Here is a 12,539-nt window from a genome sequence, read left to right on the forward strand (position 1 = left end):
TGGTGAAAATACACATAGCCAAAGATACGCCATTTCAAAAATTTTTTTTACATACACATTTAAGTGACATTGACTACGCTCTTCTAATTATGCTTGCCATACTTCTTAAGGCCTTAGCTCCAAGTTGGCATGTTGCAATTGCACCCACATTCCATTGGTCAAAGCAAGTCACTTGGCCAAGCCCAGAGTCAGTGGGATTGGGAAGAATACCCCTCACATGGGGAGCCGCGGCAAGAGTGGGAAGTGAAGGGTAGGAAGTGAAGGATTGTGAACAAAGAATATAATCTACCATAGGTACTTAGCCTCAGTGAGACAGGTATCTCTACTTTATGGATTTGGTGGGTCTTGTATGAGAAAAGCATATGTAAAGCCTCTGGTGGTGGAGGTGGTAGGGACAAATGTGGTTCTCCTTCAACTAGAAGGACGAAAATTGTCCTTGGGCTTATTCCTCTCTCACCTTGGTGCTTCTCAGAATGGCCTAATTTTTATAGCAGCTATACACTACTATCAGTGGGGTCTTCAAAAGTAGCATAGCCAATAGGGCCTTGTGGGCACTCAATTTATGGTCTTGGTTTTGGCAACGCTGTCTTTCAATCCATGAGCTGTGCCTCTAGCGTCTTTCCTTTGTAACATATTTACTGAAGACCTTCTGTGGCTTAATAGGGCTGTGAGAAGAAGGGTCAGGGGCTGGGGGTTTTACATTGGTGTAAAACATGGCCCTGCTCTCCGGGACTGCTGTTGAATGCTCATGAAATAATTAGAACAAGGAGGCTAGGAGGTCTGTCTCCTGTGTCCAAAGTCAACTGCCTTATGTTTTTGTAAATCCCCTTTTGCTTTTCTTCCCTAGAATATCGTATTAAGGAATGGTACTGAGACCTTTGACTCCTGGGAGAAGCCTCCTCTGCCCGTGTACACCCAGTTCTATTTCTTCAATGTCACCAATCCGGAGGAGATCCTCGAAGGGGAGACCCCTCTTGTTACGGAAGTAGGGCCATATACCTACAGGTGAGCCTCACTGCCTCCCTGCCACACTGACATTCGTGGAATGACCCCTCTGTGGTCTGAATCCTCGTCCCTCCTCGCGAATATCACACTGCGTGCTGTGTAGGGAGCACAGGTTTTGGTTACATTCTGTCTGAAATGCTGCTGAGGGTTGGCACGTGTGCGGGATATCTCAACAGAGCATGGCTTGGTGACCTGGGCTTAGTCTTATCCTGTTATGTTTAGAAATGGAGCTACTTCCTCCTGATTTAGCAGAATGTAGTTATTTTTATTTTTTAAGTTTTATTGTGCTTTAGGTGAAAGTTTACAGTGCAAATTAGTTTCTCATTCAAAAATTTATATGAAAATTGTGTTGTGACATTGATTACTATCCCCGCAATGTGTCAGCACTCTCCTCCTTTCCACCCCGGGTTCCCTGTGTCCATTTGTACAGTTCCTGTCCCTTATTTTTTTTTACAGGCCTGTCTAATCTTGGGCTGAAAGGTGGACTTTGGGAGTGGCTTCAGTTCTGAGTTAGCAGGATGTCTGGGGGACGTAGTTTCAGGAGTTCCTCCAGTCTCTGTTAGACTAGCAAGTCTGGCCTTTTCTTGTGAATTTGAATTTTGTGTTCTACAATTTTCTCCCGCTGTGTCTGGGACCCTCTATTGTGATCCCTGTCAGAGCAGTCAGTGGTAGGAGCTGGGCACCATCCAGTTCTTCTGGGCTCAAGCTGATGGAGGCTATGGTTCATGTGGTCCGTTAGCCCTTGTCTTTGGTTTTCTTCATTTTCCTTTGCTTTGGACGGGATGGGACCAACAGATGTATCTTAGATGGCTGCTCACAAGCTTTTAAGACCCCAAATGCTACTTACCAAAGTGGGATGTAGAACATTTTCTTTATGAACTGTGTTATGCCAATTGACCTAGATGTCCCCTGAGACCATGGTCTCCAGCCTCAGCCCCAGCATCTCAGTCCCTCAAGGTGTTTGGATGTGTCTAGGAAGCTTTTACGACTTTATCTTGGTCAAGTTGTGCTGACTTCCCCTATATTGTGTGTTGTCTTTCCCTTCACCAAAGTTAACACGTCTGCTATCTAGTTAGTGATTTCCCCTTCCCAACCCTCTCCTGCCTTGTAACTATCAAAGTTTTTTTTTTTTTTTTCTGTGTCTAAACCGTTTCTTGAGTTTTATAATAGTGGTCTCATACAATATTTGTGCTTTTGTGATTGACTTATTTCACTCAGCATAATGCCCTTCAGATTCATCCATGTTGTGAGATGTTTCACGGATTCATCATTGTTCTTTATCGTTGCCTGGTATTCTGTGTGTGTACCATAATTTGTTTATCCAATCATCTGTTGATGGGCACTTAGCTTGTTTCCATCTTTTTGTCTGTTGTAAATAGTGCTGCAATGAACATGGGTATGCATATGTCTATTCATGTCACGACTCTTATTTTTCTAGGATATATTCCTAGGAGTGGGATTGCTGGATCATATGGTATTTCTATTTCTAGCTTTCTAAGGAGGTGCCATATCATCTTCCATAGTGGTTGTACCATTTCACATTCCCACCAGCAGTGCATAAGAGTTCCAATCTCCCCACACCCTCTCCAACATTTGTTATTTTGTGTTTTTTTTTGATTCGTGCTGGTAATGTTGGGGTGAGATGGTATCTCATTATAGTTTTGATTTGCATTTCTCTAATGGCTAATGATTGTGAGCATTTCCTCATGTATCTGTTAGCCACCTGAATGTCTTCTTTGCTGAAGTGTCTGTTCCTATCCTTTGCTCATTTTTTAATTGGATTATTTGCCTTTTTGTTGTTGAGGTATTTAAGTATTTTATAGATTTTAGAGATTAGACCCTTGTCGGATGTGTTGTAGCCAAAATTTTTTTTCCAGTCTGTAGGTTCTCTTTTTAGTCTTTTGGTGAAGTCTTTTGATGAGTATAAGTGTTTGATTTTTAGGAGCTCCCAGTTCTGTAGTTTCTTTTCTGGTGTTTGTGCATTGTTACTTATGGTTTGTATTCTATTTATGCCTTGTATTAGGGCCTCTAGCATTGTCCCTATAATTTCTTCCATGATCTTTATTGTTTTAGGTTTTATATTTAGGTCTTTGATCCATTTTGAGTTAGTTTTTGTGTTTGGTGCAAGATATGGGTCCTGTTTCATTTTTTTACAGATGGACATCCAGTTTTGCTAGCACGATTTGTTAAAAAGACTGTCTTTTTCCCATTTAATGGACTTTGGGCCTTTGTCAAAGATCAGCTGATCATAGGTAGATGCGTTGACATCTGGGTTCTCGATTCTATTCCATTGGTCAATGTGTCTGTTTTTGTACCAGAACCAGGCTGTTTTAACTACTGTGGCTGTATAGTAGGTTCTGAGATGAAGTAGTGTGAGGTCTCCTCCTTTGTTCTTCTTCTTCAATAATGCTTTGCTTATCCAGGCCTCTTTCCTTTCCATATAAAGTCAGTTATTAGTTTTTCTGTCTCATTAAAGAATGCTGTTGGTTTTTTGGATCGGGATTGGGTTACATCTGTAGATTGCTTTGGATAGAATTGACATTTTCACAATATTGAGTCTTCCTGTCCATGATCATAGTATGTGTCATGAATTGAATTGTGTCCCCCATAAATATCTGTCAACTTGGCTAGGCCATGATTCCCAGTATTGTGTGATGGTGCAACATTTTGTCATCTGATGTGATTTTCCTACGTGTTGTAAATTCTCTCTGTATGATGTTAATGAGGTGGGATTATTGGCAGTTACTTTAATGAGGCAGGACTCAATCTACAAGATTAGGCTGTGTCTTGAGTCAATCTCTTTTGAGATATAAAAGAGAGAAGCAAGCAGAGAGACCAGGGGGACCTCATACCACCAAGAAACAAGAGTGAGGAGAATAGCACATCCTTTGGACCCGGGGTCCCTGCACTGAGAAGCTCCTTGACCAGGGAAGATTGATGACAAGGACCTTCCAACAGAGCTGACAGAGAAAGAAGTCATCCCCTGGAGCTGACACCATGAATTTGGACTTCTAGCCTCCTAGACTGTGAGAGAATAAATTTCTCTTTGTTAAAGCTATCCACTTGTGGTATTTCTGTTATAGCAGCACTAAATAACTGAGACAGAATTTGGTACTGGAAGAGTGGGGTACTGCTCTAACAGATATCTAAAATGTGGAAGCAGTTTTGAAACTGTGAGTTGATAGAGGCTGGAAGAGTTTTAAAGTGTCTAACAGTGAAAGCCTAGATTGCCGTGAAGAGACTGTTGGTGGAATTATGGACTTCAAAGACAATTCTGGTGAGGACTTAGAAGAAAGTAGAGAAGCCGCAGCAGAGAAACTTCAGCAGCAGAACCAGAAGACCAATGTGAGACAGTGCTGGAGCTGAACCAAGGAGCAAGAGAACTGAGTGCCTTTAGCAGGAGGCTTCCTGGTGGGGTGGGGTGCCTCTAGTCACTTATTGGTGAAGCTAGGCTTGCTGATCCATGGAGCAAGAGAGCTGAGTGCCTTCAGGCCGAAGTTCACTGGTGGAGTAGGGTGCCTCCAGGCACTTAATCAGTGGAGCTAAAGAGCTTTTGAACACTTGCCCCAGTAGGGCAGACGTAGACAAAGAGGCCCAAGGGGCAGAAAGGCCGAGGAACCAGGAAGCAGAAGCTGAAGAGACAAGGTACACAGGAAGCAGAGCTGCCTCAGTCTCAAAGGGTGTAGCCATGAACTCTGAGGTTTCAAAGGGTGGAGTCTCTACTCAGATGGACTAGGAGAATGGGGCTGCCCAAAGCCGAGGGAGCAGAGTTGCTGTTCCAGTGAGCCTGGAAGGTGGAGCTGAAGCCCAGGGCCGAGGGGCCTCCACTCAGAATCCAGAGAGTGTGGCCAACACCCAGAGTCTTTAGGGCAGGGCCATTGTCCAAATGGTCTCAGAGAACGGAGGATTATTTTCAAGCCTTGAGGGTTAATGTAACGTGTTCAGCTGAATTTCTTGGGGCCTGTTATCCCTTCTTTCCCTCCAATTTCTCCCATTTGTAATGGATATGTCTAGTTTGTGCCTGTCTGTTGCACCATTGTACTTTGGAAGCAGATAATTTGTATTCTAGATTTCACAGATGAAGACGAATTTTTGGATTTTGGACTTGGAGTTGATTTAAGATTTTTGCTATGATATGATGGGGTGAATGTGTTTTACATGTGGCAAGGACATAAATTTTGGGGGGCCAAAGGGTAAAATGTCATGGATTAAATTATGTCCCCCCAAAATATCTGTCAACTTGGCTAGGCCATGATTCCCAGTACTGTGTGATTGTCCACCATTTTGTCATCTGATGTGATTTTCCTACGTGTTGTAAAGCCTGTCTCTATGATGTTAATGAGGTGGGAATATTGGCAGTTACTTTGATGAGGCAGGACTCAATCTACAAGATTAAGTTGTGTCTTGAGTCAATCTCTTTTGCGATATAAAAGAGAGAAGCAAGCAGAGAGACAGGAGGACCTCGTATTACCAAGAAATAAGGGCAAGGAAAATAGCACATCCTTTGGACCCGGGTCCCTGCGCTGAGAAGCTCCTAGACCAGGGAAGGTTAATGACAAGGACCTTCCAACAGAGCCGACAGAGAAAATCTTCCCCTGGAGCTGACACCCTGAATTTGGACTTCTAGCCTCCTAGACTGTGAGCGAATAAATTTCTCTTTGTTAAAGGTATCCACTTGTATTTCTGTTATAGCAGCACTGGATAACTAACACAGTATGTTTTTCCATTTATGTAGGACTCTTGCAGTAATGTTATGTAGTTTTCTTTGTATAGGTCTTTTATGACCCTGGTTAGATTTATTCCTAAGTATTTTTTCTTTTTAGGGGCTATTATAAATGATATTGTTTTCCTTATTTCCTTTTCAAAATTCTCTTTGTTTGTGTATAGGAATCCAACCGATTTTTGTATTTTGATCTTGTATCCTGCTACTCAGCTGAATGAATTAGTTCCAGTAGTTTTCTTGTGGAATCTTTGGAGTTCTCTATGTATAGTATCATATCATCTGCAAATAGGGATAGTTTTTTTCTTCCCTTCCAATTTGGATGCCCTTTATTTCTTTTTCTTGCCATATTGCTCTAGCTAGGGCTTCCAGCACACTGTTAAATAGGAGTGGTGATAAAGGACATCCTTCACTTGTTCCTGTTCTCAGGGGGAGTGCTTTCTGCCTCTCTCTGTTAAGAATGATGTTTGCTGTTGGTTTTGTATAGTTTCCCTGTATCATGTTGAAGAATTTGCTTTCTATTTCTGTTTTACTGAGAGTTTTTATTAGAAATCGGTGTTGGACTTTATTAAATGCCTTTTCTGCATCGATTGAGATGATCATGTGATTCCTTTCTTTTGTTCTATTTATGTGGTAGCTTATATTGATTGACTTTCTAATGTTGAACCATCCTTGTATACCTAGTATGAATCCCACTTGGTCATGGTGTATTATCTTTTTGATATGATATCGAATTCTGTTGTCTAGAATTTTGTTGAGAATTTTTGCATCTATATTCATGAGAGATATTGGTCTGTAGTTTTCTTTTTTGTGGTGTCTTTGCCTAGCTTAGATATCAGGGTTATTCTGGCTTCATAGAATGAATTCAGGAGTATTCCTTCCTCTTCTATGCTCTGAAGTAGTTTGAATAGTACTGGTATAAGCTGTTCTCAGAACGTTTGGTAGAAATCTCCAGTGAAGCCATCTGGGCCAGGGCTTTTTTTTTGTAGGAGGTGGGGAGTTTTTTTTTTTTTTAATTCTGTCTTCAATCTCTTCTGTTGTTATGGGTCTGTTCAAATTTTCTATCTCAGTTTGTGTTAGTTTAGGTAGGTTGTATATTTCTAGAAAAATGTTCATTTCCTCTAGGTTCTCAAATTTTTCGGAGTACAGTTTTTCATGGTATTCTGTTATGATCCTTTTTATTTTAGTTGGGTCTGTTGTAATGTCCCCCATCTCATTTCTTATTTGGGTTATTTGCTTACTCTCCTGTTTTTCTTTTGTCAGTTTGACCAGTGGTTTGTCTATCTGTTCAAAGAAGCAACTTTTGGTCTTGTTGATTCTTTCTATTGTTTTTCTGTTATTTTTATTTTTTTAAATTTTATTGTGATAAAATGCATATAACCTAAGATTTGCTATTTTAACCATTTTTAAGTGTATAGTTCATTGACATTAATTACTTTCACAGTGTTGTACAACCATCACTGCTATTTCCAAAACTTTTTCATTATCCCAAACAGAAGTTCAGTACCCATTAAGCAATTACTCCCTATTTTCCCCTGTTCCAAGCCCCTGGTAATCACTTACCTACTTTGGTCTCTATGCATTTTCCTAGTCTAGAAATTTCATCTAAGTGGGATCATGCAATATTTGTTCTTTTGGGTCTGGCTTATTAGCATAATGTTTTTAAGGTTCACGTGGTGTCATGTATTAGATTAGAACTTCATTTCTCTTTATGGCTGAAAAATATTCCATTGTATACACCACATCTTGTTTATACATTCGTCTGTTGATGGACACCTGGGTTGTTTCCAGATGTTGTTATTAAGCCATGAAGAGCTACTCCCCACCTATGACCCTTTTGAAGTTGCCCTTGATTTCCATTGATGACTTCTAGGGCCTCACCCCACTTTCTCCCCACATACCTAATTTTAAACCAGTTTCTAGAATTTGTTGTTACTCTGTAAGGAGCTTCTTGTTGCTGCTTGGCTTCAGTCTGGGCATGGGTCTTTATTCCTCTTATCTACTCTTTCCCTACCCTCCTGGGTATGAGAGATAACCAAGTGGCAGGTTGAGTTAAACTCTTTGTCCAAACCTGTTGCTGTTGAGTCAATTCTGACTAATAGCAACCCTATAGGACAGAATAGAACTGCCCCATAGGGTTTCCAAGGCTGTAATCTTTATGGAAGCAAATTGCCACGTCTTTCTCCCACTAAGCAGCTGGTAGGTTTGAACCTCTGACTTTTTGGTTAGCAGCTGAGAGCCTAACCACTGCCCCACCAGGGCTCCTTGATTCTTTATTAGTGACCACCAATTCCAGATGCTGGGGAATTTAGGAGAATTTCTTGCAATCATTTTTTTCTTTAAAGATTAGTGGAGGAAGCAGACAACCAAGATGTTTCTTCCTGAGAACTGATAAATGGTAAAAAATGCCTTGCATTTCTGTCCTAATTGATTGCTCAATAAATGGTTTCTGACTGAGTCATTTATTATGAATCAGTACTATTCTCAGTGCTGAGAATTTAGAGATGAAAATCCTAGTCCCTGCCTAACGTGCTCATGGGCTGGTTTTGGAGTCAGACTGCCTGTTTCAAATCTGCCTCTGTCTCAGTTTCCTCATCTGTGAAATGGGGATAAAAATAGGACCACCACCAAAGGATTGCTATGAAGATTCACTGACTCAATATTCTAAGTGCTTAGACTAGTGCCTAGCAAATGTTGTTGTTAGCTGCTGTCAAGTCGGCCCGACTCATGGCAATCTCCATGCACAACGAAACACTACCCTGTCCTGCACCATCCCATGATCAGTTGCAGATCAGACCGTTTTTATTCATAAGGTTTTTATTGGCTGATTTTCAGGAGTAGATCGCCAGGCCTTCCTTCCTAGTCCATCTGAGTCTAAAAGCTCCACTGAAAGCTGTTCAGCATCATAGCAACACACAAGCCTCCACCGACAGATGGGTGGTGACTGTGCATAAAGTGCATTGGCTGGGAATCAAACCTGGGTCTCCTACATGGAAGTCAAGGATTCTGCCACTGAACCACGATTGGTCCCTTATTGTATACATAACACACTAAAAAAAAAAAAACACAAAACCAAAAACCTGTTGCTGTGAAGTCAATTCCAACTCATAGCAACCCTATAGCATAATAAGTGTTAGTTATATATTTGCTATTATTATTAGTCTAAATGGATTGTTTTAGTCTATATAAATCAATCCCCACAAGTATAAAGATGAACCCTATTGTTATATTAAGGAATAACAAAAAAAACCACACCCAATTCCACATTTTTCAAAGCATTTTTATCTGTTTTGTGCCTAGAGAAACTCTGTGTATTGGGGAGAGTAGGTCTGCATCTGAGGCTGTACTGCTTGGGGACAATGAGAAGTTGAACCAGGATTAGGATCTGAGTGTCTTGGGGTTTTTTGTTTTGTCCAACTCACAGTGACCCTGTAGAACAGAGCAGAGCTGCCCCATAGAATTTCCAAGGCTGTAACTCTTTATGGAAGCCAACTGCCACTCTTTCTCCCACAGAGCGGCTGGTTGGTTCAAACTGCTGACCTCTTTATGGTTAGCAGCCAAGCGCTTTAACCACTGTGCCACCAGGGTTCATTTTTGTTTTGTTTGTTTTTTAAACTAAACTCCTTTGGGTTAGTGGGGAGACTCTGCCTCCATGCAGGAATGACCTCACTTGAGAACTAAGGAAAAACCCGGGCAAGCAAATTTTCCTCTGCATCTCCCAGGCCTATTCCTGTGGTCATTATCCCCATCTCCTGAGAAAAATACATGGGTTCTGTGATCACCAAAAAAGAAAACCCAATATACTTCTCCTAAAATGTCTTTTAGGTCATTGTATCCACTGGCTTAAATGTACTACTTTAGATGTAGTCATGGAATAAATCCTACATGTAAAAAAGTGTCCACCTGTTCCCATGCTCCTTCCATCATTTTAGAGGGAATTAAGTAACTTAATCTCCCTGGGTAGTGCAAACAGTCAAGAGCTCTGCTACTAACTGAAAGGTTGGCAGTTCGAATCCACCCAGAGGCACCTCAGAAGAAAGGCCTGGCAATCTACTTCTGAAAAATCAGCCATTGAAAACCCTATGGAGCACAGTTCTACTCTGAAACACATGGGATTGCCATGAGTTGGAACCAACTGGATGGCAACTTTGGTTTTAACTAACTTTATCCTGAGGAAAGCCCAGAACATCTTTCAGGGCTTCTTGACCTGGGATCCACAGATCCCTAAGGTGTCAATGGGTAAAATTGAGGGTGGGTCTGTGTGACTTGGGTAGGAAAAATTACATCTTTCTTTTCACTAACCCTACACTAAAATAGAGCATTTCCTTCAAGTTAAATGTATGTAACAAACCACAGTAGTGTTAGCAGTACGTGTGATTTCCTCCCTTATGGAAGCACTTATATGGTCATATCTCATTACAGCTATTACTCAAAATATCATGTATGTTCATAAATACTTCAAAATTGCAGTAATCATTAGACCTCCTGTGACATTATTTTAAGTGTCAGCAAAGAAGCACACATATTTCCATATCACAGATTTTTTTAAATGATAACTGTATTTCAATATAATTGGTTTTCCTTGTAATCCTGGGTATTTTATTTTCTGTATTAAAAAGCATTTATCTGAGAAAAGGTCCATAGGCTTCATCAGACTGCCAAAGGGGCCCCTGAGAGCATGATCCAGTAAGTTGGAAGACAAGTGGTTACCCACTGACCGTGTCTCATTTTTGCCTCCATGTGAGCTTTCCTGCCTCTGGCTTTTCTCCCAGCCCTCATCTCCCCTATAGTCTATTTCCAGAATAATTTCCCAGCAGGCATTTCTGGCATTTCCGTTCCCTTCCCTGCTCAGATTTCAAGTGACTCTTCTTGTTTGACATTCAAAGTCTCTGTATTTTAATTTTTTTTGGCACTCTCAACCTAGCACTTTATACGCTACCCCAGAACTGTCCAATAGAAATGTAACATGAGCCACATAGGTAATTTAAAATTTTCTAGTAGACACATTTTAAAAAGTAGAAAGAAGCAGGTGAAATTAATTTTAATACTATATTTTATTTAACCCAATATGTCCAAAATAATATCATTTCAACATGTAATTGTTATTAAAAATGATTAATGAGATGTTTTGCATTCTTTTTTTTTATATTTATAGCATGTCTCATTTTGGACTAGCCACATTTTAAGTGTGCAGTAGCCACATGTGGCAGCAGTTAAGCAACTGCTGTCAATTCCGACTCTTGGCGACCCCATGTGTGTCAGAGTGGAACTATGCTTCCTAGGGTTTTCAATGGCTGATTTTTCAAAAGTAGATCGCTAGCTTTTCTTCTGAGGCGTCTCTGGGTGGACTTGAACCTTCAACCTCTTGGTTAACAGCCAAGCGCGTTAACCATTTGCACCACCCAGGGACTCCCACATGTGGTTAAGGGCTAGCTACCATATTGAACATCACAAGTCCAACCTAAATTATTATTATTTTTTATTGTACTTTAGATGAAGGTTTACAGAACAAACTAGCTTTTCATTAAACAGTTGGTACAGATATTGTTTTATGACATTGGTTAACAACCCCATGACATGTCAACACTTTCCCTTCTAGACCTTGGGTTCCCTGTTACTAGCTTTCCTGTCCCCTCCTGCCTTCAAGTCCTTGCCTCTGGACTGGTGTGCCCCTTTAGTCTCATTTTGTTTTATGGGCCTGTCTAATCTTTGGCTAAAGGGTGAACCTCAGGAGTGACTTCATTACTGACCTAAAAGGGTTTCCAGGGGCCATACTCTCCGGGTTTCTCCAGTCTCTGTTAGGCCAATAAATCTGGTCTTTTTGTGAGTTAGAATTTTCTTCTACATTTGTCTCCCGCTCTGTCCGGGACCCTCTGCTGTGATCCCTGTCAGAGCAGTCAATGGTGGTAGCCGGGCACCCATCTAGTTGTACTGGACTCGGTCTGGCGGAGGCCATGGTAGTTGTGGTCCATCAGTCCTTCGGTGTAATCTTTCCCTTGTATCTTTAGTTTTCTTCATTCTCCCTTGCTCCCGAAGGGGTAAGACCAGTGGAATATCTTAGATGGCTGCTCACAGGCTTTTAAGAACCTAGATGCTACTCACCAAGGTAGAATGTAGAACATTTTCTTTATAAACTATGTTATGCTAATTGAGCTAGATGTTCCCCAAGACCATGGTCTAACCTAAATTATTTACAAGCATACTACCATGCCATCATACATGCTCTTCCCTCAATCAAGAGTGAACTGGGCTCTACCATGACCCTGGACTTTCACATCATACTTAGCTCAATACTGATTCCTCCTGAGACCTTCCCTGGCTTCTCATATTCTCTCCCTTGTATTTGTGTTCATTACAACAGTGACTGACTGCATTTTAATAATTGATTTACCTGTCTTTCTTCCTGATGTACTGGAAACTCCATGAAGAGCAAGGACCAGGTCCTTTCATCTCTGAATACTCATGTCTAATGCATATGTGTAGAGTAAGTGAATGACGTATTCTCAGCCATAGTTTAAATCCACAGGACACAGTGGAGAAATGGTTTAAATCCACAGGACACAAGTAGCTCAGTTGGAACCACAGGACTTAGGGAAACCCAGGCACCAAGGAGTTCAAGAAGGAGAAGGCAGAGATTTTGTTCTTGTTATTTGCTGTCTAGTTGGCTCTGACTCTTGGCGATCTTATGTATAACAGAATGGATGTTGCCCAGTCTTTTGCCATGTTCATGATTGTTGGTATGTTTGAGTCTCTTGTTGTGGCTATTATGTTAGTCCATTGAGGGTTTGCCTTGTTTTATTGGTCTTCTACTTTA

The 12,539-nt window shown here is 41.0% G+C and overlaps 1 protein-coding gene across 1 annotated transcript in view; it reads left to right on the forward strand.

The window, feature by feature from the left end:
- SCARB2 (scavenger receptor class B member 2) overlaps positions 1 to 12,539 on the forward strand; it is an 82,723-nt gene that overhangs the window by 22,226 nt on the left and 47,958 nt on the right. The window contains exon 2 of the mRNA XM_004383128.3: positions 848 to 1,005. Coding sequence (XP_004383185.1) covers positions 848 to 1,005 — 158 coding nt within the window. The remainder of the gene's footprint in view (positions 1 to 847; positions 1,006 to 12,539) is intronic.

The sequence above is a fragment of the Trichechus manatus genome, unplaced genomic scaffold, assembly GCF_000243295.1.
Source record: "Trichechus manatus latirostris isolate Lorelei unplaced genomic scaffold, TriManLat1.0 scaffold00105, whole genome shotgun sequence".
In the NCBI taxonomy this organism is placed as follows: domain Eukaryota; kingdom Metazoa; phylum Chordata; class Mammalia; order Sirenia; family Trichechidae; genus Trichechus; species Trichechus manatus.